General features: G+C 51.0%; 1 protein-coding gene across 4 annotated transcripts in view; it reads right to left on the bottom strand.

Annotated features, from left to right (window-relative positions):
- The window catches only part of Rab11fip4 (RAB11 family interacting protein 4), a 113,892-nt gene continuing 87,138 nt past the window's right edge, over positions 1-26,754 (bottom strand). For all 4 annotated transcript variants that reach the window (XM_047545924.1, XM_047545925.1, XM_047545927.1 and 1 more), the window contains 12 exons: positions 16,213-16,445; positions 13,494-13,688; positions 12,841-12,975; positions 12,506-12,541; positions 11,267-11,366; positions 10,877-10,980; positions 9,784-9,924; positions 7,012-7,093; positions 6,393-6,530; positions 6,158-6,316; positions 4,940-5,083; positions 1-3,676 (listed from right to left, as the gene is read on the bottom strand). In XM_047545924.1, coding sequence (XP_047401880.1) covers positions 3,560-3,676; positions 4,940-5,083; positions 6,158-6,316; positions 6,393-6,530; positions 7,012-7,093; positions 9,784-9,924; positions 10,877-10,980; positions 11,267-11,366; positions 12,506-12,541; positions 12,841-12,975; positions 13,494-13,688; positions 16,213-16,445 — 1,584 coding nt within the window. In that variant the 3' untranslated portion in view covers positions 1-3,559. The remainder of the gene's footprint in view (positions 3,677-4,939; positions 5,084-6,157; positions 6,317-6,392; positions 6,531-7,011; positions 7,094-9,783; positions 9,925-10,876; positions 10,981-11,266; positions 11,367-12,505; positions 12,542-12,840; positions 12,976-13,493; positions 13,689-16,212; positions 16,446-26,754) is intronic.

Raw genomic sequence — 26,754 nt, 5'->3', positions numbered from 1 at the left:
TAGAGATCATCATTAAATGAAATAAGTCAAACTCAGGTCAAGGGTCGGATGTATAAGCTAGAGAGGAAAAAGGAAAAGAAAGGTGCAGGGGCGGGGATCTCATGACAATCAAAGGGAGATCAGTAGATGAAAGAGACCAGGGGACCAGAGGATGGGAGGGAGGGGGCAAGTGCTGGGGAGGCATATTGGTCAAATTATATGGTCATACTGTGTGTATGATGAATATGTAACAACAAATTTTTTACAGTCGAGGTGCCAGGGCCGCAGCATTTCAGTCTGGACCTGTGGAGAGTCAGCCCAGTCGTCAGAGATGCCAATTTCTCCAGATGACTACAGTGCACAAAGCTGGAAGCCCCTGTTCAGGACCCCGTGCTCTGGGAGGTTCTGAGCTTTGTGATTTTCATATATCAGAAATAAAGTCAAGAAAAGGGAATTCCCCTCTGTTGATTCCCAAAGAAACCTACCAGTTTAAAATAAAATAACCTAGGTCTAACTCCAGCTACTTCAAAGTTAAAAGACAAAAACTGCCTCACCCCCACAAAAACAAAAGAAAAAACCCAAAAGAACTCTCTAAGCTTCAGATTACTACCAACCCCTCCTTGGTAGGGTTGCTGGGTTTGGCAACAACCCCACCCCAAACTCCCACACAGGGCACCCAGTTACGTTAGACACACCTGGGGCACTCCCAGATTCAGAGGCTTGGGCCAGGAGGCCCAATCAAACCAGAATGTCCAGGGATCAGGGTTTTTTTGTTTGCTTTTTGGTACTGGGGATTGAACCCAGGGCATCGCATACACTAGGCAAATGTTCTAACCACTGACCTATACCCCAGCCCCTTCGGGGATTGAAATTTTTTGAAGCTCATTTAAAAACTGTCCCAAGTATTAACTGGAACATATTTATTCTAAAAGTTAAAAATTATTTGCTGTGTATCTGAAATTCAATTTATTTATTTATTATTTATTTATTTATTTAGGTACCAGGGATTGATCCCATGGGCACTTAACTGAGCCACATCTCTTGTCCTTTTTTTGTATTTTATTTAGACAGGGCCTTGCTACATTGCTGAGGCTGGCTTTGAACTTGATCCTCCTGCCTCAGCCTCCTAAACCACTGGGAATACAGGCATGTGCCACTGCACCTAGCCTCAAATTCAAATCTAACTGGGCACCATGTTTACCATCTAGCACTACAACAAGGGACAGCCGGGGTAGAACTCCCAGCTGGAAAATGGGCAAGGAAGGCAGAAAACAGCAAGAGAGGAACCTGCCCAGGCTGTGGGGCTGGGGCATCTGCTCCCTTCAGGCTAGTTTTCAGGACCAGAAGAGCATTCTGAAAACATACGTGGCTTTTTTTTGTGGGGAGGCAGTAGTAGGGATTTGGATCCAGGTCCTTGCACAGCGCTCTACCACTGAACTACATCTCCAGCCCCAAAACATACATGGTCTTAACGAGCTGAGGTGACAACGTTTTCTAAGAAATGTATTCTGGCTGAAGATAGTAAGGAAGTTGGGTTTAACGTGAGGTGTGTTTTACAAGGAACTCACTCCCTCATTTAAAAGTCCCTCTCAGAGGCCTCCCTGACACTGGCCCAGGTCCAGAGGGTCTTTGAGGCTTGGCATTCTTGCCACTCAGGAAGCCCATGCCAATAGCACCCCCTACAAGGAGAAGCGAGGAGAATGCAGCAGGCTGGCTGACATTTTCCCACCCCCTTTTCCCCTGGCAGAAATTCCTTCATAGTGGCTCTAACTCTGGCCCCTGTGGCCCTCTTTGGGCCACACATTGAATCCACATCAATGCAGCTAAAGAACACACACAAATCTACTTATAAAACACTCATCCCTGGGGTAAGGCCCCCACGGAACAGGGCCCTGACTCGGCTGGCCTTAGTGGCTCTTCTTCCAATATAAAACCCAGACCAATGCCAAGTCTTAACTCTTCTTTTGCCTGTAAGCTGTGGCCAGTCCTTGCTACTGGCAAATTCTCAAGAGACTCACTCCTCAGGCCACCTTTCTCTGTCTGCATCTTCTCAGACCTTTCGGGGAGCCCAGAGTCCTGAGAACAGTCTACCAGAGATGACTCCTCACCCAGTCTTCCTGGTATGGGTAATTCCAGAGTCCTGGGCAGAACCAATGCAACCCCATTATTTGCAGCATGAGATCAAACTGCACATATGATTAAAAAGAAATCACAAAATCCAACAGAAGCAAAGTTGATTGGAATGGAATGAAGATCAGTCCTGGCCACAGTCCTGCCTCTAAACCTGGGAACACACCCAAGACCCCAGGTCCCCTCTTCATCTTCCACTGCCTGCCTTCTCTGCACACAACCCGCTCTGTCCTCCCCAACATGCCCAAACCTTCCTTTTTCCACTAGATGTGCTGAAGAAAACAAGAAACTGTAGGGGAAGAAGTAAGACCATACATGTTTATACAAATTTGGGTAAAAGAAATAAATTACGAGCTATAGAAAATTGAGATAGATTGGAGAACTCAAAGTCCCATATCTACTCCCAGCTGCCTAGAATGAGAGATCACATTAAAAATCCATGGTGTAAAAATCCCACCATGTGTTAGAAGCATGGAAGACAAAGGTTTCTCTGCAACTTTCCCAACTGCATCTCCCACCAGCACAGTGGCTGCTCCCCAGGATGAGGACCGATGAAGGGGCCTTGCTAGCTCCCCAGTGGAGCCTGAGCTCGGATTCTGGAATCCATCGAGGCCCATCCTCACCAGGCTGTGAAGAGTCCACTAGCAACAAGCGACAGTCCATCTGCCAGCTGTGGGGAGCCCTGCTCCTGGGAATCATTTCTTTGGTTGCCCAACCTGCTTTGACACCCCACCCCCTAAGCTGCTTCTCTCTTTTTGCTTTCTTCGTTTGATACCCAAGTGAATACTGCTTATATTTCATTGTCTTAAAAACAAAACAAAACAAAACCAAAAAGGGGAGGTAGGTAAGCAGGGGTGGGAGGGCAGGGAGAACTCCAGAAATGCCAAGCACCCCCAAAATGAGGATGGCCTGCCTACAGCTCTGCGAACCTGAGTCCTTTGGACATCATACACCTGCTCCACAGAGAGCTGCCCGTGGGGCTCCTCGGCTGGTTTCCCCCGGACACCCCTTCCTTCTCTTTGAGCTCAAACACCTGGGCTTGAAAGGTGGCCAAAGAGGCTGGAAGAGCAACCAGACTCCTGGACAAGATCACAATTTTGCTCCTTGCTGTCTCGCTGGAGTATTTCTAATCCTTATCCCCAGAGGTAGAATCATTTTATCCAGTTCTTGTTATTGCAGGAACTCCCACAGCAGACCTTGCTCCCTCCCGCTCCCAGTACCCTCTGCCCCTTGCAGAGGGGTCACAAAGTGCACGCACAGCTCACTGCGCAGGTGCCACATAGCCACGGTCCCACGCTCAGCCCATATATACACCAGCACACGGTACGCATGGTGGCCAGAGGTACATTTACAGTGTGAGTGTGGGGCCCAGACCCAGGCCCGCCTCCTCGGGCAGGGCCTGCCCCCTTGGTCCCCAGGTCCTAAGGCCGCTCTGCAGCCAGCCCCCGCCTCAGTGCTTGATCTCCAGGATGGAGGGGTTGTGGTCCAGGATGGCCAGGATAATCTTGTCCATGTACTGCCTCAGCCGGAAGTTGATCTCCTCCTGTTCTTTTAGGGCTTCCATTAGCTGAAGAGAATGGAAAAGACAGGTCAGAGGTCAGGCCTGGACTGGGGTGTGGCAGAGTCCAGATCCACAGGCTTGCAGTGAGCTAGTGCGTGATGACTGAAGGGCCCAGGAGACCCTGGGCAAGGCAGGCCCCAGACTAACACCAGTACCTGGAGTCCAGGATAAGGGTCTTAGGCATTGTAATCAGCCTGTGGAAGCACTGGATGTACTGGATGTGGGTAATTTTTTTTTTTTTAAGGTTGAGCACACTGGCCAGAGACATTTATAATCAAGACTGACATTCATAGTTCCAGGGCACCAAAGACTCCTGAGGCTACCAGCTCTTTCCTCCCCACCCAAGTCCTGCCCTTGTCCTTCTGAGGCAATTCCTATTGTGCCCTTTAGGGTGCAGCTAAACTGTTGACTCCGTTCAGGGACTGGGGGTGCTGGTGACCAGCTCCCCAACAAGCTCCTTGAGGCTAGAGGTCAACTGTAAGTTCTAGGTCCCAGGAAGAAGATAAGGCTCAGTGACGTTGGGGTCTTAGGGTCATGTTAAAATGTGGCCAGGAATTTGGGCATTTGTAGCAGAAAGAGTGGGTTTTGGTGCTAGACAGCTGGGTCCCTCTCCCACTGCAGGTGGGTGAGCCTGTGCTATGGTCCCCTGGTCTATAATGGAGGTATTCATAAAGGCCCAGAGTTATCAGGCTGAATGAGAATTTGCACATAAGCTGATGCTCAAGAAATGCCAGTTCCCTTGCCCTCCTGCTGTGGGCAACGGGATCACAGCCTAACCTGGGTCTCCATGCAGTTGAAACCCACTGGCCACTTTGGTACTTCTTTTTTTTTTTTTTTTTGGTACCAGGGATTGAATCCAGGGGTGCTTAACCACTAAGCCACATCCTTAGGAGACTCTTAGAGACAGGGTCTCGCTGAGTTACTTAGGACCTCGCTAAGTTGCTGAGGCTGGCTTTGAACTCTTGATCCTCCTGCCTCAGCCTCCCAAGCCACTGGGGCAGACATGCACCACTGCACCCAGCACTTTGGTACTTCTCTGGCAAAGCTCAAACTCACTCCACTCTGTCCGAAACCTGTTCTCCTTTCAGCAGAAACCAGAGCCGACCTATTCCCCTGGGGTCACCTCCTGCACAGCTGTGCCTGTCATTTGGGGTTGTGGTAGGTGGGGACTCTCAGGAGTCAGGCCCTTCTCTGGCTCTGGGCAGCCTGGGCTCCTGGTCCTGGCAGGGGAAGAGTAGAATAAAACCCATGGAGGAGGGGACAGGCTACCTCATCTCGAGAGGCTGTGTCAATTTCTGCAGCCAGAGACTGGGCTTTGGTCTGGGTAGCAAAGAGGTTCTTTGCTTCATAGAGGCTGAGGCTCAGGATCTGTCCATTCAAGTCGTCATTCTGATCCCGCAACTTATGGTTCTCCTACAGAGAAAGGATGAAGACAACATCAACTCTGAGAGGCATCTGGAATCTGCTGGAACCCTCTTCTCCATACCCACCACCTCCCTAAGCCTCAGTGTGTGCTGTGGCCATTTCAGGAGGCCTCAAGATGATGCAGCCTTTGCCAGGCATCAGGGCTGACAGACTGGGTCCTGCTCTGGGGCCTGGCATCCCTTTGAGGTCATGGGGTTGGAGGGGGAGTCAAAGCCCTGCTCAGTGGGCATTCCTTCCTCCCTGGGGCCCAAAGTGGGGCACTGCCCACTGGAAGCTCATTCTACAACCTTGGCCCTTCCTGAGGAAAGCCTTGCTCTGGGGTCTGGGCAGACAGTGGGGCTTGTCTCCTCCTCTCCTTCCACAGCGGGGACTCTGGAATTCTGCAAGTACTCTGGGGCACCATCCCTCCTGAGGGGTTTATCAGCCCTAAGCGCCAGCTCTTGCTTAAAGGTGAATTAAGGCTTGCCCTCGAGACCTGGGAGCCCTTCCTGGATGAGAGAAGGGATAGGTTTAGGGCTCCAGCACCTCTGCCTCAGGCGAAACAAACTCAACGGTGTGACTTGGGTCAGTCTCCTGCCCACAGGGTCAGGCTGGGCTTGGACTTCACTGGACATCACTCCTTTGTAGGGTCACCAACCTTTCCTGATCCCACTCCCTTACCACAACTGGCATCCAACAAAGGGAGTGCTCCCAGGAACAGGTAAGATGGACCCTCAGGTTTTGTGAGTACTGCTGGGAGAACCTGGCCCAGCTGGGCACTAAGGTGCAGCTGGATTGAGTCTCAGTCTCGCCCCAAGCACCAAAGACAGGAGAGTTATAGTGATGTCCCTTTCATTTTTTCAGTTTCACAACAGAAACTGATCCTGGGATCCATCAGATATAGTCAGAGCTGTCACTTGACCAGCCCTGACAACCAGGTGGTCAAGAGAAGCAGGTGGGAGTGTGTGGGGCAGGCAGGAGGGGGCTTCCGCCCTTGGCTCCCTCACCACAGTTCCTGCACAGGAAGCCCTCGCAGCTGACCTGGGCCCCTGGTTCCGCTGAACAGCAGTTCCCAGGACCCACCTGCTTTAGCCGCTTGACCTCATGCTCCAGCTCCACCTCCCGGGCCCTGGCACTGAACTCGCCCAGGCCGGATGCCGAGCCGCGGCCCCTGCCCTGCCGTTCACAGTCCAGCTTGTACATCTGCAGGTGCTCCAGCTCCTTGCGCAAGTCCTCGATGAGCTGTGAGGGAGACAGGTTGGGTGGTGGTAACAGGGACACTGCAGGGGAGCCCTGGGGCCCTCGGGCGTGGACCCACCTCCTGCGTAGCCTCCCGCTCCTTCTGGAACTCCAGGCGGTTCTGCCGCAGCTTGTCCATCATGCGTTTGTACAGGTCCATCTCGTCCTTGAGCCGCAGGCTGGTGTCCTCCAGCCGGTCAGACATGCGCTGCCGCTCCTGGAGCCAGGAGACCCGGTCATGGGAGGGGAGTGGCCAGAGTGGGGCACATTCTGCCCCAAGGGCTTCTCTGGGCAGATGAATAGGCAGACCAGTCCCGTGGGACAGAGCCCTCCAAGTCGTGGCTTAAAGAACAGGCAGGTCCCCTAGGATTCTAGAAACACAACTAAAAACATCTCGGGCCCGAGTCCTTCAGGGAAGTCGGGCAGAGCCTGCACAGACGCTGTTAGTCCCAACAGAGGCTCACCACTCTCTCGCTTTTAAGACTATCATTCCTATTATACAAGGAATGTGTGATATATATTCACTGTAGAAAACTTGGAAAATCAGCAATACAGAAACACAAGTCATTATTCACAGTTTACTTTCTTTTTTGGGGTACAACTCTTTTTTAGAGTTTCAGAAACTACGAATTCAAGTCCCCCTTTGGCTAACCTTGCTTCCCTATGGATTAGGCTTCTCGCCCAGGCTGCTGGCTCACCTCATCCAGTTTCTCAGTTTGTGACTTGAGCCGCGTCACCGTCGTCCTGAGCTCAGTATTTTCTTCCTCTAATTGTTGCACCCTGAGGAAAGGAGAATGTCATGAATTTCAGAAATCTGGAATGCAGACTGTCTCACAAGGAAATGACAATCTGAAGTGTTTTCTGCTTTCTGGAGGGAAGATATCAGAAACCAACTGAGAGAAAGAGATAAGAATTTACTGTGCCAAAGGATAACACAGGTCGAGTATCCCTAACCCAGAAACACAGAAACCTCCAAAATCTGAAATTTTTGAGTACTGACATGATGCCACAAGTGGAAAATTCCACACCACAGAACTTTGTTTCATGCACAGATTTAAAATCTTGTATAAAATTCTTTTCATGCCAGGCATGGTGGTGCACAACAATCTCAGGGACTCGGGAGGCTGAGACAGGAGGATTGCAAGTTTGAGGTCAGCCTCAGCAACTTACTCAGACTGTCTCAAAAGAAGAAAAATTTTTAAAAAAGGATGTGACTCAGTGATAGAACACCTCAGTACCCACCCCCAATCATTTTTAGGCTATGTGTTTAAGCCACATATGAAACATATAGATTTCACGTTTAGGCTTGGGTTTAGCCCCCAAATCTCTTTATTATGTATATGTAAATATTGCAAAATCTGAAAAAAAAAAAAAAAAAAACCCTGAAATCTGAAACACTCTGGTTCCAGGCATTTCCAACAGGTATGTTCAACCTGTGTCGCCCTGAGCTTTCCATCAACAGAAGCAAAATAGTAAAGACATTGAGTTATCACTTATTTTTTCAAAAGGAAATGTTGATTTGTGATAAGAACAAGAGATTCTTTTTGCACGCATTCTTTGAAGGCAGAGACATCACAGGGGGGCTGTTTTCTCCTAGTTGGAGAGAAGAGCTTCCAGCAGCCGGCTGTGACTGTAGCCCTCGTGTCTACTGTGAAGGCGATGACTGTGTATTTGCCTTCCATTCTCTGCGATGGTGTCTCACAGGGCTCCTTCCTCTGAACGCTCCCTGAGGCTGCCATTGGGTCCTCAGGCCTTGGTTCTGATGCAATAATCCTCTGTTAGTATCACAAAGCCCTATCCTCAAATGATTCCCTAAGATGACAGCCAGGTACTCAGGCAGAGCTCCACCCCACTGTCATCTCCTGCAGAAATGGTTTTCTGACCTCCACTTTACCCCTCTGGGAGTCCTAGGAGAGGCTCCAAGGCCAGGGTCAGAGAGGAATTCAGACACCAGGCGGAGCTTGTAGAGGCAGTAAGGAAAGAAGCAGGCCACGTGACTCTGGGAACACCATTCCCCCTGCCCCTGGAGTTTCCAAAGGGCACCAGTAAGAAGGCTGCGGGGGAGGGCAGGGCCTTTTTGCATTTTGTCCTCTGGCTCTCTGGCCAATGCTCACACTGTCTTCTCCCATGTGTCCCTTTTACCTCTAAAGGGCAAAAAGCAGGCTGAGTGAGCACAGGAACCCTCAAGGAGGGAGCGGCTCCCAGAAACAGAGGCAAACAACAAATTCTAATGCACAAGTCCAAATATGAAATCCACCCCTGGTGACAAGGTTAGTCTCAGCACAGGGATCCAGGAAGTTTCCTCAAACTACTCTAGGGCAGGTGCTCTTGGGCCTGCCTGGCTGTAGGGAGGGGTGCCTGCCCAAGAGCCTCCAGGAACCTCACATGGGCCAACTCCCAGCCACCTCCCCTGCCCAGGCCAACCTGGGAAGGCTCTGCTCAGAGACAGCCCCAGGGCCTGAGGAGCACCAGGACAGTGTCTCCTCTGTCAGAGGCGGAGGAGCCCTCACAGTATGCATGGTACGTAGCATCTACCCCAGCCTCCTTGGGGCCCTGGGAAGCAGACAGGAATGGTGACAGACAGGGAAATGATATAATATGTCCCGGGTTGGGGAGCTAATGGGTGGCCATCGGACTCATGGGCCGTGCTGCCCCCTGCACTTTCTGCCTTGGGTTCTGACAGTGAAGCCACAGGTACACCCAGGGTGCAGGAGCCCATACAAACAGGGACCCTGGTTTTCTAAAATTCTCTTGGCCTCCAGAGTCCAGGCTCAACCCACCCAAGTGGATTCAGGGCCAGAGAAGTTTTGACAGCAGGGGGAGCTCCAAGCCTGGATGTCACACCCAGCCAAGGACACCAGGTAGGAACAGGTTTTTGTTTTTTTAATTTTTTTTTTTTTTTAAATGTACTTTTTTTTTTTTTTTGAGGTGCTGCAGATTGAACCCAGGGCCTTGTGCTTGCAAGGCAAGAACTCTACCAACTGAGCTATATCCCCAGCCCCTTAATGTACTTTTTAAACCTATTCTCTTATTGATAGACATTTTTAGTGTTTGTTTTACCTAATACGAATGAGGCTACAAATTTTCTTTTGCATGCTCCTTAAAGAATAGGCCCATGGTGAGTGAGTGAGTGAGTGTGTGTGTGTGCGTGTTTTGAACCCAGTGCTTTACACAAACTAGGCAAATACTTTACCAAGCCACATCCCCAGCCCTATCTATCTATCTATCTATCTATCTATCTATCTATCTATCTATCATCTATTTATTTAGAAACGGGGTATTCCTATTTGCCAAGACTGGCCTTGAACTTGTGATCTTCCTGCCTCGGCATTCAAAGTAGCTAGAATGGCAGGCGTGCACCACCATGTCCAGCTTGCCCACGTGTTTTTAAAGCATCAAAAGTGGGCCCTTAGACTAGAAGCTCAATTTGGCCGCCTGCAGATGGGAAGAAGGCAGACGGCTCAGGGCACCTGGTGTTGAGCAGCTCCAGCTCAGTGCTCTTCTCCCGCTCCAGCTTGCTGTAGGCTTCCCGATGTCGCCGGGCCTCCTCTTCCAGTGCCTGCTCAGCCATGGTCTCCTGATCCTTCACCATCTCCTCCAGCTCGTGCACCCTGAGGAAGGGGCACAACTATGGCCTGTGCGTCTCATCCCAACCCAGTTGGCTGCATGGGGAATCCTGGACTCTGCTAAGTCCCAACATGCCTACCCAGGGAGGGTGGAGTGTTTGCTGGGTCTGCCAGTCAACAAATAAATTAGGGACACCATGACATCTAAAGGGAAGTGAGCCAGTCATGCATGCCAGGGGCAGACTTGGTATGGGTCCAGAGGGCAGTGAGACCACACCTGGGACAGTGGGATGCATAGGGCCCCATGGATAGGAAGTGCCAGCCTGGTCTCAGCTGGACACATGGGGTCTCAGGCCTCACCTCCTCATTTTTGCTACATTCTCCTGGCCAGTGTCACTTCCATCAACAATTCAGGTGACTAGGCACCATGCCTCCAAAAACAGGCACATCTTGGCTAGTGGCCCCAGATATGCCAAACCAAAGGGCCAGGTCCCCCTGTGGATGTTATAACCCACTACTGGTGGCCTAGGTAGCATATCAGTCTAATGTGCATCTCACTGGCAACCCAAGATATATACAAAGGCCCATCTTGGATCCCACAAGGTAGAGGACCAGACCCTGGGGTAATTCTACCAAGTTTCCTGCATCTGGGAGGACAACCGGATGCAGCACCCACTGCTGTGTCCCAGTCAGCAATGGGGAATGTTATGCTCAGTGGGCCTCTACCTGGACCCCTCCCGCCACCTCTTCCTCTGCAGAGCTTGATCCCAGGAGGGAGATGAGGCTCTCGTTACTATAAACAGTGAGAGACCATAGATCCCAGCTCCTGTCTTAGAACTGCACTAGGGCTGCAGGCCTGGGGAGGGAACCATCGGGCCTACAGTCAAGGTCAAGCTCCTCTGCCCCCAGAGCTGTAAGTTCTGCCTGTCAGCTTCTCTCGGAGACCTCGAAAACAGAGACAGCCCCACGTTCCCCGGAGCTGATGCTCTGGCCTCACCTGTGCACCAGCTGTGTGTTCTCCTGTTTTAGCTTGCTCTTCAGGTCCCCACTGGTCAAGCTGTCATTCTCCAGCTCTGTCACCTTTTTTTCCAGGAAGCTCACCTACAGCGGAGAGTAGGGATGGGGCAGAAAAGACTTTTGAGGCCACAGGACTGAGAACCTAGAAACTAAAGTTCATGCCCAAGATCTTCAAATGGCAGTACATGAAAGGAAGTCTTGTTTGGGGAAGACGATGGCGAGGGGCCCACGTGCCTGTCACCCCTACCCCCAGCTCCTGGACAGGTACAGGATCTCCTGTGTCCCCAGACAGCAGCCCAAAGCACTCCCCGCTACTCCCAGAAGCATGCACACACTGACTCCCTTCCTTCTCCACCCACCCAGGGCCCACCTTTTCTGTGATGTCATTGTCACAGGAGTCAATGCTGTCCCGGAACAGGTCCTCAGTGCTGCCGTTACTGCTGCTGAAGTTACTGTTGTGCATGAGCTGCCTGCAGGGGTGGGCGAGGGCATGTGGCTGAAAGGGCCCTCCAGAGGTGGGGTCCAGACTCAGGCTATGGGCTGGGGGAGACTGCAATACTCTAGCGGCCCCAACGAGGAGGCCACCCTCCCTCAGCCAGGGGAGGAGAGCATTGCCTGCTCGGAAGCTGGCAGAGGGGCTGCTACGTCCCTCCCTGAGCCCCTAGCATTCATGGCCCGTTGATAACTGCCCTTCCCCGCTGTCTCCAAACCCTCTCCACAGCAGCATCCAGACAATAGCTACCAAGTGACCAGAGCTGGCCTATGAGGCCCTTTATCTCCACTTAGAAAACTGCACTAGAGGGAGCCTGGCTCCACAGGCCCGGCACAGGGTCTGGACCTCCTGAGGCTGCCCAGTCAGGCTCGCCCCCCTCCACCATGCCGGCTCCTGCTACCTCTCAGGGGACTCTGGAGGAGGGTGCAGGGGAGATCCATCATACTTTGCTGGGTACTGAGTTAAGGCTGGAAATAGGTGGACATTTATAGAGGTCACCCTTAGAAATTCCAGCTGCCATCCTCTAGTGACACCCCCTTCCCTACTCTCTCAAAAGCAGCAGCCAGGGTCTGTGCCAAGAGGCTGTCCCACCCAGTGCTAGGCCGGAGCCTGGGTGCTGGCAGCTGATCACCCGGGTGTGGACCTGCACCAGGCTACAGGAGCTGCAGCACAGGACCCCAGTGGCAGGAAGGCAGCTGCTGCAGGACTCAGGCTGGGTCTCTGCCAGCAGGAACCTCAGGGTCTCTCTGGTGTGGCTGCCAGCTCCAGAATGGAGGCAAGGGCACAGATAGCTGTGGGGTGTACTCTCAGGGCATCTCTACCGGGTCCACCCAAGACAGAGGCAGTCAAGGGTTTGAAGACACTGATTGAAGCCAAGAGGGGACAGGGAAAGGGGAAGGAGAAGGGTGAGGAGGGGCTTGCTCTTCTTTCCCAGAAGCAGACCTCTAGCTGCTGTGCCACAGGACCTTGGGACAGCCTCATAACCTCAGCTCATTCAGCCACCCACAGGGTGCTGGTTGGGTCTGGGCTGCTGGCACAGAGCCCTGGCATTCAGGCAGCAACAATATAGTTAAGGGGGACAGCACTCAACTCATTGTCCCCCAAGAGGGTCCTTACCGTCCAAAGGCTGTGCTAGAGATTTTTCGGTTGGGGCTAAAGAGAGAGAGAGAGAGAGGAGAGAGTCACTGACCAGAGGGATTCTGGTCCATTCCTTTACTCCACCCACTACAAGACACCAGGTGCAGGATGAGGCTTGTTCCTCCACTAAAGAGACTCTGCACATCAGCTTGGCCCTGAGAAAAAATGGCTTGATTTCCCATTGCAGGAAAAGCCCCAGGATCAGCCCTGCTCTGAGCACTCTTATCTGCTAAGACAGAGGGGACTGCCCTGCCTGGGACTTCTGCCTCCAGGATCCACCTGGCCTCCCACCACCTCTGGACTGTGGGCCTCACCTGTTGGCCTTGAGGTTTTTCAGGCGGGCTTCCAAGTCATTCAGCAGGTTGATCTTCTTGCAGCACTGAGAGCAGTACACGTCCAGCAACTCACTGTTGTAGGGGTGCCGCATCTTCCTCGGCGTCTGCCCCGCACTGATCCAGGGGAGGGAGGAAATCACCTTAGCTGTCAGGCTGTGCCCTGTCCCACCCTGCTGAGCTCACTTCATTTGGTTCCCCGAGATCTATAAACTTTGTGGGGTGGGGCAGGGAGTGGAAATAAAGCAACAGAGCATCCCCTCACCAACAAGCTCAAAGAGAAGCAGCCGGTGAGATGTACCCACTTAACCTGAACAGCACACCCAGAGCTAATGTCAGAGGAAGTAATGCCTCAGGTAGGGGGAAGGGATCACAGAAGGAGGTTCTTGAAGCAAGATGACGGAAACCCCTGCCAAGGCCTGTGGCCTTCCGCTTAGCTAATTGTTTCTTTCCTAAGATGGAAGGAGGGAGGAAGAACTCCAGCCTCCCAATCAGGATGCAAAGGCAGCACCCTCAAGCCCAGGTCAGAGGGTAGGATGGTCATTTCAGGAGTCTGTCTGATCTCCTGGGATGAGGCTGGATTGGTTCGGTCATTTTTTCTGAGTCCCAAATACCATCCCAGATCAAGGGGCCACCTGGAAGACACTGAAGACCCCAGGTCCGAGTAGACGTTGGTCCTGGTCTCATCGTCGGGGCAGGGGCTGCTGGGGGCACAGTCCACGTCCTCCCCCTCCCCGTAGTCTTCAAACTGCTCCTCATTGCTGATGAGCGAGGCGGTGGAGTGTGTGGAGAGGTCTGACGTCGTCATGGATGGAGTGTGGACCAGGGACCTGAGGGCCACAGTACCCATGTTAGTGACGGGCTGAGGGTCCCCCTGTAGCTCCTGCTGGTGGAGACCAGCCAGGCCTTCAGGAAGGTCCCTCGGCACTACAGACAGTGAGAATCTCATCGAGTTTGCACCTTTTGACACAGGGACCCCATCCTAAGGGGAACACTTCACCATAGAAACTTTCTGCAAGAGAGAGAATGCAAACCAAGTAGCAAAACACTGGTTACAACTTGAATGGTTTAACTACAGCCAGATTAAATTATAATTATAGTTATAATTATAACTAGTATATTATACTATAAGTATAACTTATAGTATAAGTTAAACATATATTAGTGAATCAAATATCAGTGGATATCAAATGGTTGTTGAAAGCTTTGTAAAAATATCAGCAATAATGTAGAAAAATGAATTTAAATAAAGTTAGGTAAAAACTTTGAGACTTTTTTTAAGACTGAGTACATAAGCTAGATGCAGTGGCACACACCTGCAATCCCAGTGACTTGGGAGGCTGAGGCAGGAGGATTGAAAGTTTGAGGTCAGCCTCAGTTACTTAGGGAACCCCTGTCTCAAAATAGAAAATAAAAAGAGCTGGGGATATAGCTCAGTGGTAAAGTGCCCCTGGGTTCACGTCAAAGGTCTATACAGAAAAAGGAAAACATTATAATAAACATTATAATAAGTATCATAATAAAAACATTAAAATGGTAACAGGACTCAGGTTTAGGGTAGTGGATTTTTTTCCCCCTCATTCTCACTTTTCCTAACTTTTTCAAGTTTTGCTTAATTGGCATGCACACCTTTTATAATGAAATGGTAGATAACAATGAGCTACCAGGTAAGAAGTGTTTCTTGTGTTAGGGGATTTCTAGTTCAAAGATGCTTAATCAAAAAACAAAACAAAACAAAACAAATCACAGGTCAGAGTCTCCAAGGGTGACCCACTGTGTATCCTATAACATATCAGAGCCTGGCTGTCCCCATCTACCATCTAAGAACAGAGCACATCCCCTGCTGAACATGTCTTTCCTTAGGTCACTATGCAGTAATTTCCCTACTCAGACATCATGATTTCCTGACTTCACTGAGCCTCAACTCAAAAATGGGGAGTCTGGGGCTGGGGTTGTGGCTCAGTGGTAGAGCACTTGCCCAGCATGTGTGAGGAACTGGGTTCAATCCTCAGCACCACATAAAAATAAGTTAAATAAAGGTACTGTGTCCGTCTACAGCTTAAAAAAAAATTTTTTTTTAAATGGGGAACCTGAACTAGGGAAAGAAGTGCGTAATCATGGGTTAAGGCAATAATTCTCAAACTGTACCCCTGAGGAACCCCAGTTTCTATCTAAGGATCTGAGTTAATGATAGGGAGAGTAAACCTTGAGCTTCGTGGCATCTTACCCCATGTTTTGTTTATTTATTTACTTAAAAGTCTGCCCTTGTGCTTCTCAGCACTTCAGGTTGAATTAATCACATTGCTCAGTTGTTTCCTTATAAATTTGACTGAAACTCTTGGCAGCCAGGCTGCCTCTTGGTCATTCGTTCTAGAAGACAATGGCGCCAAATGGCAGATGACTGGCTTCAAGATTGACAGGTCTGTTGCCTTCAGCGCTTTGTTCTGGGGTGAGCTGGTCCCTGGTGCAGTTGATGCACTGCTCCTAGAAGCCGCCCTGGACCCCTCTCAGTAGACAGACCACTTCAAGGGGCCACCAAGGGTTTCGTGACTCCCAAACCCATTTGAGTGTGAGAGGCCGAGCTTTGAGGGCGCGTGTTAGGCTGAACCACGCAAACCACCTTTCGGAAGGTTGAAAACTGATGAAAAGTTGCAACTTCATGTGGTTTAGCCAATACTGGAACACCCCTCCCTTCCCTCTCCAAATATCTGAGTTGCCCTGTCACCTTCTTCCAATACTGGGGCCACCACTCCCAATTGCCATGGCTCCTCAGCCAGCTGGTGGCTGCATCCCATCACACTGCAAGCACATATCCCTCCAGAGACGTCAGGAGAGCTGAAATGGAAGGGCCTCCCTTCTGCTGACACCAAACTAACCTATCAGGGCCTGGCTGACCCCATCTACAACCTAAAACAAACAGAGCTATAAGAGTATGTCTTCCCTTCGTCACTATGTCCTAATTTCTATTATTATATTGGGAAGTCACTAGGGCTTTTTTCCCTTCTCCTGCAGTGCTGGGGATTGAACCCGGGGCCTTGAGCAAGCCAGGCAAGCACTCTACTGCTGAGCTACATCCCCAGCTCTACTTAGGTATTAATACTGTTTTTAAACAATTCTGATAAAAGAGCGTATATCCCTGATCATTAAATAGACATTAAAACTGACTTGGCACAGCTTCCTGAAATCCCAGAACTCATCCTACTGTTAAGCATTGAGGCTGCTTAGAACTGCTATGCAGAATATGCATGGAAGTAATGCCTGTGATGCAAAGTTTTAGCATCCCACATGTTCTTTCTGGAACTGCATTTCTGGGCCTAGAAGTCACGTACAGAGCTCCCATCAGTTTTCACTCACTTGTCCTCTGGCAGAAACAGGCCCCCAAGACCCCGCTCCTTGTCCTCGGCAGGACTCCCGACAGACCCCTCCAGGCTCTGGGTGCTCTCCATGGGGCTGTCCATATCTGACTCCTGGGAACCCTCAGGTGGGGCCAGTGTCATCATAACCTCCTCCTCGTCCTCAGGAAAGACGACAGGCTCCCTGGGGATGAGCTCGCCATCAGCAAAGGTGGAGCCTGGAACCTCACTGTCCTGGGAAAGACAGGGGAACAGAATAAGTAGGGATATCAGCTCATCGGAACTCAGCACTCCTCATCCAACTTCAAGGGCATAAGCAGGGCCAGAGACCATGGAGCCTGCAGTTTGGGAAGGCCCAGACCAAGACCACAATCATGAGAATGCCTGACAGGCAGATTAGTTTGGGGCTTCTTATACTAGACCACTCATGACAGTCCAGTGAGGATCCAGACAGGGACAGTCATCCATGGAAAAGGGCCACAGCCAGGCCAGACACATCACTCAGAACACCTGGATGGCACGCTGGAGCCCTCATCACAAAGTCTGCACAGAAAGACAAAATGACAGAGCAGGCTCCCTGGTGATCTGCACTAGGGGCTTATCCACACTGAATGGCCTTCAAGACAACCCTGACCTCACAGAGTTTGACACGGCATGATAGAGTGAAGTCTGCACAGCTTGGGGTCTACCCTCCATAATATTGGGCATGTCACAGAACCTCGGTTCTCCTTCGTAAAGCCAGAATGGCAATGAAGTCTCACAGAACTAACATGTCCACTGTATGAGGAATTTCATGTTAGCCTTTGTCACTCAGTAGGCCCTCAGCGAATAAATTCTGGCCAGAGGGCATGATGCCAGGCCAGGAGATAAGTGCCTGCCCTGGCCCTGCCACAGCCATGCTGGGGAGTAAGAACACCTGGCCTTTCACTCCTGAGCTCTGGTCCAGTGCGAGCACAGCACCCTGCCCAGCATCAGTGCACAACAAAGATCTGCCTACGCCTTCTGCTGAAGCCATCTTATGAGAAGAGCTCTGGCTTTGTTCAGAGTGGGCTCATAGGAGGGACAGCTTTCTGTGAGCCATTCCTTGGGATGACTTTGCTTCTGAGGAGGTGGGTGCTTCCCAGGTGACTTGGCTTCTACCTGTTCCCATGGGGATACCAGCCTATCCCCAAGGTTCTGAGGTATGCTCCTTGGCAAGGGCTGCCAGAGGGCTCTATTAAATGTGTTTTCTCCTCACCCCAAGTTTGCAAGGCAGGTACTGGGAACAAGGGCTATGAAAAGCCTCCGGTGGTCAGACAAGAACAAGTTCCAGGAATCTGAGGAAACCATGGAGAGAAGCTCGGCATTGGCCAGCCAGGCATGTGCACACCTCCAGGCACTGATCGCCACCAGGAGACTCCTGAGCTGGGAATAGGTGACGATTAATGAGTTTGGCTCCTGCCTGTGCCATGACTTGGACTGAGCACCAGAAGGACCAATAAAGTCGGCACCAGGCACCCTGACCGTGGAGAGCAGGCGGCTAAGTAATTAAAATCACCCCCAGTGTCCACAGGGCTCTTTCCACCTGGATGTCACTAATCAGATTCTACATGGCTCTGAACCCATCAGTTCAAAGACCCTAAGCAAGCTCTTCATCAGCAAGCATGGAATGACACCCCAATGGTAGCAAAAGGAAACCAACATTATCGAACAACCACCTCATTTCAGAGACCGTGCTGAGTTCATATTTTATTCCATTTGTGTTTCATGACAACTATTCTGGACAGTTACTGTTATTCCATTGTACTGATGCTGAAATTGTGACTTAAAAAGTAACTTCCCAGAGTCTTCTGGCCAGTAGGCAGAGTACTCTTCCTGCATCTGGCCACCAAGCACTTGGTTCCATTTATCATTGAGGTCCCCACACTTCACGGATTTTCACACCTGGAAGGAACAAGGAGGAGACTGCACTTTAGAGTTACTAATTCTGACAGCTAGGTGCTCTGCCTAATGTAGCAGCTTCCACATCTGCCCAGAGCCAGGGCTCGCAGGGAGGAACACATGTGATCTGTGCGCTACCTGCCTGGGGAAGAACTACAGACTTCTCCTTCCTGGCCGCATGGTGGGGAAAGTTAACCACAGCTCTCCCATGGCTCGCCACAGCCCCAGGCCTGGGCCTCCTCTCCCTGTTCTGTGGGTGGAGGGTCTTGCCTGGGAAGGCAGGGGCTGTGAGTCACCAATACCCACTCTCCCCTAGCTGGGGTCCTGAGGCAGTGGCTGCCCACCTGGATCCCAGAAGGCACACAGTATCAGAGGGACCACCATCCATGCTTTTCAGGTGACCAGCCTGGCCTCTGGTCAGCTTGGGTTTGGCCCACTGGACTCTGCCCTGCTTAAACACCAACTCATGGTATGCAGGAGGGGGCCCGCCAGTCTCTTCACCTGATTATGTTCTGCTTCTTACAGCTGGTTTAAGCTCCTGACCTGGGCAGAAAGGGTGACTTCAAGTGGTCTCAGTCACAGGCCAGGTAGAGGAAGGGGTACAAAGGTGCCCCTGCCCTCCCGAAAAGACCATCTCTTCCTTAGGCAGATCTTTAGCCTTCAACAAAGCAGAGTCCATATCTGCCTGCCCTTCGCCTTTTACGAAGGGCCCTCTGTCGGTCGGACACGGACCCCTCTGAGGGCTCCGTGAGGGGTAGAGGGCAGAGATGCCTGAATCCTGTCTCCCTGACACCTGGAGAAGATGAGGTTCAGAGAAGGCAGGTGGCTGCAACTTCCCTGTCCAGAAGGCCCTGAAGCCAGGCTCAGGCCAGCCAAGTCCAGGCCCCGCACCTACCCTGTGGCTACACACACACTCACTCCAACTTTTTCTCTTAAAAATGAGCTACTCCCTCCATTAATACCTTTTCATTTAACCCACAACTGTGTACTCAAGGCAAGTGGAAATTATAATTACTACTTCAAAACCATTTCTAGTAGTTTCCCCCCTAAATTAAAATAGTATAAAGATAGTTATGAGAAAAGTAACTGTATACCTTGGTTAGTCTGGGAGAGTACCAATCTGTGCCTGTCCCAAGGTCTTTTGGTTTGGCAACTATCCTGGACAAAAGCAGTCCTGGTCACCCTGGCTCCACATCACTGTAAGCCCCAGTCCCTTCCACGATTCTTATTCCCCTGGGCCCCTGGACCCAGCTCTTCATCCACTGGGCTCAAAAGAAGAGCAGCCTACTCTGATCCCACACACCTCAGGCAGAGAGGCAGAGTCGGGAGAGTGGCAGAAGGTGCTAGAAGGCAGCCTCTTATCCCCTCCCCGAGTTTCTCCTCATGGCTGGAAGAACTCAGAGTCATTTTAGAGCCCCTTCTGAGCCACTGTCTTTTTATGATTTTTAAAGTTGCAGAGGAAAAGAATGAACTTGCTTATAATGAAGTCCCTCTCCCAGGGTTCTAGGTGGCCTGGGGACATGGGCTTCCTGAGACTGTGAGACACCTTCCAGCCTGAGGGGAACAGCTGTACGGGGCACCTGTTGTGCACACAAGAGGTCACCTTGCTATGCACAGGGGAGCTCTAGGGAACGGGAAGGAGCAAAAGATGAATTCGCCAGGTGGTGAGGCAGAGTCTACTGAGGCTGATGCAAGATGCCCGCCTCATTACCAGACAAACTCACGACTGGTTCTGGCCATGGGAATCTAGGCTGCAGCACCTCCTAGGATGTAGGTCCTTCCCTCAGGAGCTGGAGGCATCGACCTACCTCATCATCATGCTGATGCTCTCCTGCTCGGATCAGGGAGTGGAACAGATTTCCAAGAGCATGCATTTTCAGGAACCCAGGTATCAGTGAGCAAGGCTGGTGCCCAGGACAGCTTCGGAGACTCTGCCCCTCAGAACTCCCCTTTCCTGCCCTTGTCCCCAATATGTGAGAAAGACATGCATGCAATTCCATCCAGACACCAGTCACCATCCAGAGGTCCCCTCATCAGGGACAGATCCAGGCTTGGCACTTAACAAGGCCTCCTCAGAGTTTGCAGAGAAAGGTTGTATCTGGTCTTCTGGGAGACTTTAGGGAAGGGACAGTGACTTCAACTTGCAGCAGAGGGCATTCCTGGAAGTCCAATCTTAAAGGGAATGGAGCCCAGATGCTCCCCTGAGCAGAGCTCCCATCCTCCCAAGGCACAGGGCCAGCTCTTGTGACCACCTCAGCTTGGTTTGTTTATGTCCAGCCCCAGGCTCACCTTCCCTTGCAGGGGGCTTCTAGGAGTAGAGAGTGGGTGAGTGGTACAATGTGTTCCTCTGCAAAGCCACAGAGAACCCTTGTGGGTGAAATTAGGTGAGGGCACTGTTCTGGAGCCTGATAGACTGAGTGCCAATCCCAGCTGGCCCAGCTATCATAGGCTGTGTGCCCTGGGTCTTCTCCTTCAGAGCGGCAACTGTCACCTCTACCTCAGAGGCTGCAGTAAAGGCTATGCATGACAATTTGCACAAGCACCAGAGAACAGCTGTTAGAACCTAAATCCTGCCCTGGCCTGTGTGTGTGACAGCAGCTGAGCTGTCCCTATGGTCCATGAGTCCCTGGCTGGTCAGTCAGCAAGGTCCTGCTAGACAAGCATTCAGGCCTGGAGGATTATTTGAGGCCAGGAGTTTCTGGAGAGAGTTCTGGGGAAATGGGACCCAGCTGGCAGCTCTGGCAGGGCAGGTCTGTGCCGCCAGCATCCCCAGCTGCGTTGCCATCTTCCACTTTTCCACCCTGTCTCCAGGTGGGGCTGGACAGTGCGAATGCCAGCTGGAAATGGAGCCTGTAGGCACGGCGCCTGCCCACAGGGCCCCTCTCCAGTCTCAAGAGCTGCTTTCACCCACCAGCAGACCCCAAGGTTGCCTCTTCCTCTCTGGGAAAGTTGGCGAAGTCTGAATTCAAAAGCTGCTGAAAAAGCCAAGTAGCAGTACATACTGGGGAGGGGGGCCCACAATGGTTCACTGTCCCCACAGTCAGAGGGGGTGTGGGCCAGGCCCAAACTAAACACCTTTATTTGGCCTTGGCCTTCACCCCCTAGTCTGTCTCAAAGTCACACACACCAAGGAACTGCACTTGCCTGGTAGCTAAGGTACAGAGGACAGTGACTCTGAGTGTCTATATTTCTACATTCCCTGTGACAGGGAAGCCATGACATGGGTAGCCATGGGGATTTCTAAGTCTGAACCCCAGTGGTTAGTATCCTAGGGAGCACATGGTAGGTGATTAAGAGTGTTGGCTGAACCAAGAAGCACAGTGAGCTGAGAAGGACCCAACCACAGGACCATAAGGCCTCATGCCAATTCCGGTGTGGCCTCTGCCCAGCTGTGTGGACACTGGATAAGCTGTTCAATTTCTGAGCTCCATCTAAAAACAATGGTGTGAGCACCCATGTGACAGGATTGCCATGGTGAATCTAGGGCAGCATCTTGTATCTCAAGAATGCTGAAAACAGGGCAGGAAAGAGAGGGACGAGTCAGCCTCAGGGACTCGTGCTGGGATGGGCTCAGCTGAACCTCTCAGAGCCTCGGCTTCCTGTCTACAAACTGGAGTTGGCCATGATTAGAATTAAGCGAGTTGGTAAGCGGTCTAGCACTTTTTAATGTCTTAGCATGTATGGAAAATGCTCAATAAATGTGAGCTAGCATCATTACTGTGTTGAAGCACACCCAGGGGTGCTCCTGAATGACTGGATTCTATCCAGACCCTGAGGACCTTTCTCACTGACCCCCAGAGGCGTGCTAGGCTGGAGGAAGGGGAGACTCAGCCAAACCTCTGCAAGCTATACAGCCTACCTTCCAAAGGCCAGATGCCTCTCCTTCCTCTCCAGGGTCCTCTCCTGCCCACTCTCTTGGAAGGTCAATGTGCACATTAATTACACCCTTTAATAAGTGTTAAGGCAAGATGCCGCCTGGGGAGGGAGTCCAGGAGGCTCTGAGGCTCCGGCTCATCCACCCCCAGCCCTGGCAACAGCCCTGCTCCATAGGCAGGAACTCAGAGCCAAAGAACAGCTCTGTGGGGACAAGGCTGGGTAAAAATAGCCTGGGCAGGCACATCCCAACTTCCCTCGCAGCCAGGCACCCGCGGGCACACGTGGAACACCACCACAGGGAAGGGGTGGGGGGACTGGACACAAACCAAGCCTCGTAGGGGGAGACACGTGGCTGGCTACTGGGCTAGGCCAGAGATGGAACCCCTTGTGCATTCCCAGCCAGTCGCCACCCAGGAATGGGGATAGGCCCTGGTCAGGGTCTCACTGGGACTTTCCTATGGGTGGCAGAAGCTTCAATTTAGGGAGCAAAGTCATGGGTGCCAATGCCCCCAAGCAAAGTCACAGGGGCTGAGGATGGGACAACTGTAGACATGCGATCCCCTAGAGTCCCCTGCGGCTCAGCTGCTCAGCAATCCAGGCTGTAACCACTCCTGCAGTGACTGACAGTGGTGGTAAGAGTTCTGACTCCATAAAGGGAGGCCCAGGTGCCTGCTGGGGGCAAGGGTGGGAATTAAGGGGGGCAGAGCATCCACACAGCTTTGGCCTTGCTGCTGAACTAAAGCAGCTCAGCTCAGTTACAAAGCTTTGGTTTACCCCAACAAGGCCCAGGGGAAGCATGGGAAAACTGATCACTAAGCCACCAGGGTTGTCCCACATCTCAGCTGCTCTGGGGACAGCCGCATACTGCGAAATCAAAGCTCTACAGCACTGCGCTTCACATTCTGGTGGAGGAGGCCTGGCTCAGGAAGACAGGACAGATGCCATGCTCCCAACCCCAAGGCTGATCTCTCTCTCCCCCGTGTCCAGCTCACTCCCTCTCAGGGGATGGCAGTCAAGACAGCTCTCAGCCAGAAGCTCCAGGGTCTACCTCCTGAGGGAGGCTCATTGTGCCCCTCAACGGGAGCCCCTACGAGCAAATCTCAGTGCAGACACCCCAACAACTGCACGTTGCTGTCATCCCAAGGTGGATCTGCAGGTTCCAGGAGGGGGACACTAGTGACAACTGGTGTTTCCTCATTAGTCTGAAGTAAGAAGGCTTGGATCCTCCCTCACCTCATCCCTGGAGGGAGGAACTCAATCATCTCATTTTACTGATGGGGAGACTGAGCTGCCTGGGTCAACACACTGAGTCTAACCTGGACCAACTACAGAGTCTCAGGCTGGTGCCGAACAGAAGGCCACGCTGGTGTTTCTCAAGACTCCCATGCCACTTACATAAAGTAAAGTTGCTCAGCCAGCAAGCCCTGCAACTGCACGCAAGAGGCCCACACTACCTTCCTTCAACTCCTTCCCCAGCCCCACAACCCTCCACCAACCACCCCGCCTGCTGATAAGGTAGGGGGTGGAGGAAGGGAGGCAGAAAGACTTAAGACAGGAGGAACAGCAGACAGCCTCCTGGGGCTAGATCAAAACCAGAAGGGTGGATACAGAACAGGCAGTCTTAAGGGATCTAAAGACAGAGCTCAGTGGTAAAGTGCTTGTCTAGTATGCTCAAGGTCCTGGGTTTGGTCCCCAGTACCATTAAAAAAGCATGTGAGGGGCTGGAGTGAGTGACCTTCTGGGAAGCACCAAGAGGGAATGTCTGTAGCAGACCCCACCCAGGAAATGGACAGAAGCGCTCTGTCTGGCTGACTAGCACGTCCAGCCCATTCTGAAGGCTATGGGGTCTGGTTTAGCCAGCACCAGAGCTGGAGGCATTTCAACATCTATCCGACCTCCAGCTAGGCTCTGCGTCCAAGTTCACTACCACCCCTCCCAGAGCCTGCTGCCCTGAGGGAGAAAAAGGGCCCCCACACTTGCTGCCAGGTGCATTCTTATTGCAAAGGAATCGCTGGCATTCTAGCTGTTTCCTTGTGTGTGTGTGGAGGTCTTTTTGTTTACTTGCTTTTTGTGGTGCTGGGGATTGCACTCAGGTTCTGCATGCTAGCCCAGTGCTCTACCCCTGAGCCACACCTGACCAGTCGCATTCTGCTTCTGTGTATCCATAGGGACGTCCCGAGCGGGAGTTGACCTGAGTGTGGGGGCGGGGCGGGTAGTAAGAGCTGGTTTTTCAAGCCTGTTGTGCTACAGGCCAGACTTTGGACTATAGTGAGCCGCGGCCCCCCAAAACAAACAAACAAACAAACAAACAAACTCCCTCCACCTTTAAGGAGACCCTCTGATCCCTCTATCCTCCAGTACCACTTTCACTCCAGGAGCATGTGAGCACATCAACAGTTAATAAAAATAAAATGTATTACTAAAACTCTAACAGAGGAAGGAAAAAAGGAATTAAAAGTATGAAAGGACACATGGGGGGAAAAAAAAGGAAAAGAGGATCAGAGATCAGATGGGAAAATAAAGAACAAATCATATCAGTAACACACGAAGTACAAAATGGAGTAAATGATCTAATCAAAAGACAAATAGTGTCAGATCAGACTGGGAAAAGAAAAAAACAAAACATTTGCAGGAGACAAGGAAAATGTGGAAGAATGAAAAAGATAAACACCAACCAAAATAAAGCTGGAGGCCGCGTTCATCTCAGGTGAAGAACTTTAAAGCAAGAGATGTGATCAAAATGATAAAGGATCAATTTCACAAGATGTAATACTCCTGTCCAGGTTATAACACTGCTTCAAAATACACAGAGTCCATGCACATTTATGACTGCATGACCGATGTGATCCTCCAGTACTAATAATCAGAAAAATGGGAGATTACACTCTATTTATGTACGATCTATCAAAATGTATAAATGCATTCTACTGTCATGTACAACTAATTAGAACAAAATAAATTTTTTAAAACTTAAAAAATTAAAATACAGTATCTCACACACACACACACACAAAGAGCAAAACTTAACAGAACTAACAGATTTCAAATTACCTCCCTTAGTAATGATGGAACAGGCAAATGAGGAGCAGAGGGGATGGGGAAGAGGTGGGAACACCACAAACAGGACCCACACAGGCAGAGCACTCCCAGCCGCCGCAGACCAAAGTCAGATCAAAGCGAGGTGAGAAACTGCACACTCACGCAGAACCAAAGAAGCACCCCACAGATCCCTGCCACACACAGAAAAGCCCCTGCATTTCTCTACCATGGAGGAAACAGGCCACTGTTCAAATCTTAAGACAGTGACCAAACCCGGCATCACTAACTGAGAAGAGCCAGCCCCTGGTCCTCTGACAGGCACCAAAGGAGGTACACAGCAGCACCCATGATGCAGTCCTAACAACATATTTAAAATTCAATCAAGTCTTAGGATCTCATTTCCACTAAATGGAGAAAGAGGTCAAGGGGAAAACAAAACAAGTACACGGGATCATCTATGAGACCTTTGGTTTTGTCTATTACAAAAAGAGAATGTTCATAAAAGACAGGGCGGGTGAGGTGAGGTTTCCTAGACCAGTGTTCTCAAACGTTGGTGTGTATTGGAAATCACATGAGGGTGGGAGGAGGCATTAAAACTCAGATTAAATCAGTTTCTGATTCAGTAGATCTGGGATAAGGTTGAAAATATGCATTCCACGGGCTGAGGACAGAGCATTGGTGGTGGCTCAGTGGTGGAATTCTCGCCTCCCATGAGGTTGAGGACAGGTTAAATAAAGCATTTCTAACAAGATCTCAGGAGATGGTGATGCTGGTGCTGCTGGTCCCGGACCACACTTTGAGAACTGAAGGATCTATTCTCCATTAGATCCCAGATCAAACAAACAACTCAGCTGAAGAAGATATATAAAAATGATAAAGGATCAATTTAACAGTCTGTAACACTCATGTACATTTATGCATTGAATAACAGCTTCAAAGCAAACTTTTGGGGGTAAAAAGGAAAGCTGGAACATGGTCTAGATATTGAGTAATACTAGGGAATTATACTTTATTTGTTAAGTTTGTTAACAGAGTATTAATTATGAAGCCAGGGAGCTGTGAGGATGGGGAGGGACAGATTGCCACCCCTTGTGCTGGGCTTCGGGAACTTTGGGGAGTTACACAGGTCGGTGTTTGAAAATAGCGGCAGGCCGACCCTCAACAGCTTCCCAGGGCAGACGGTGGCCTGTAGCCATGATTCTCATAGGTGCCCTTTTTCAGTCTGTGAGAAGTAAACTTTATATGGAAGACGGCTTCCCCCGAACTTGCTGAACTAAGTAAGGAAAAGTATAAAATCCCTGACCAGTTCAGCTCCATTTAAAAGGAATATGAACAAGACAAGTCATCCTTGCCCCAGAGGTAGAGCCTGCACAAATACCGCGCCTGGAGGCCTGTGGCACCCTTTGCGGATTAAATGATGATGGCAGTCGAGGTTCCAAATATCAGATCCAGAGGCAAAGACCACTTAAGTCACAAGCATCAGCCAGTCTCTAAAAGATGACTCAGGCACCAGAACACTACTAGAGATGGTTCCAGAGTATCGGGTCAAAAGCCATCTGCAACCGGTCTTTGCATGAAAGTGCCTCCCCTCTCCTGAGATGCCAAGCCTTGCTGCCTACCCACTTCTCCCCCACCCCAAAACTCAAGTTCCCAAGACCTTTTTCTGCCTTGGGCTGAGTTGCTTCCTCTTAAAATGTATAAGTTAAAG

Source organism: Sciurus carolinensis, chromosome 3, assembly GCF_902686445.1.
Source record: "Sciurus carolinensis chromosome 3, mSciCar1.2, whole genome shotgun sequence".
Lineage (NCBI taxonomy): Eukaryota > Metazoa > Chordata > Mammalia > Rodentia > Sciuridae > Sciurus > Sciurus carolinensis.
Note: the sequence above shows the minus strand (reverse complement) of the source record. Positions and strands in the feature narration are given on the sequence as shown.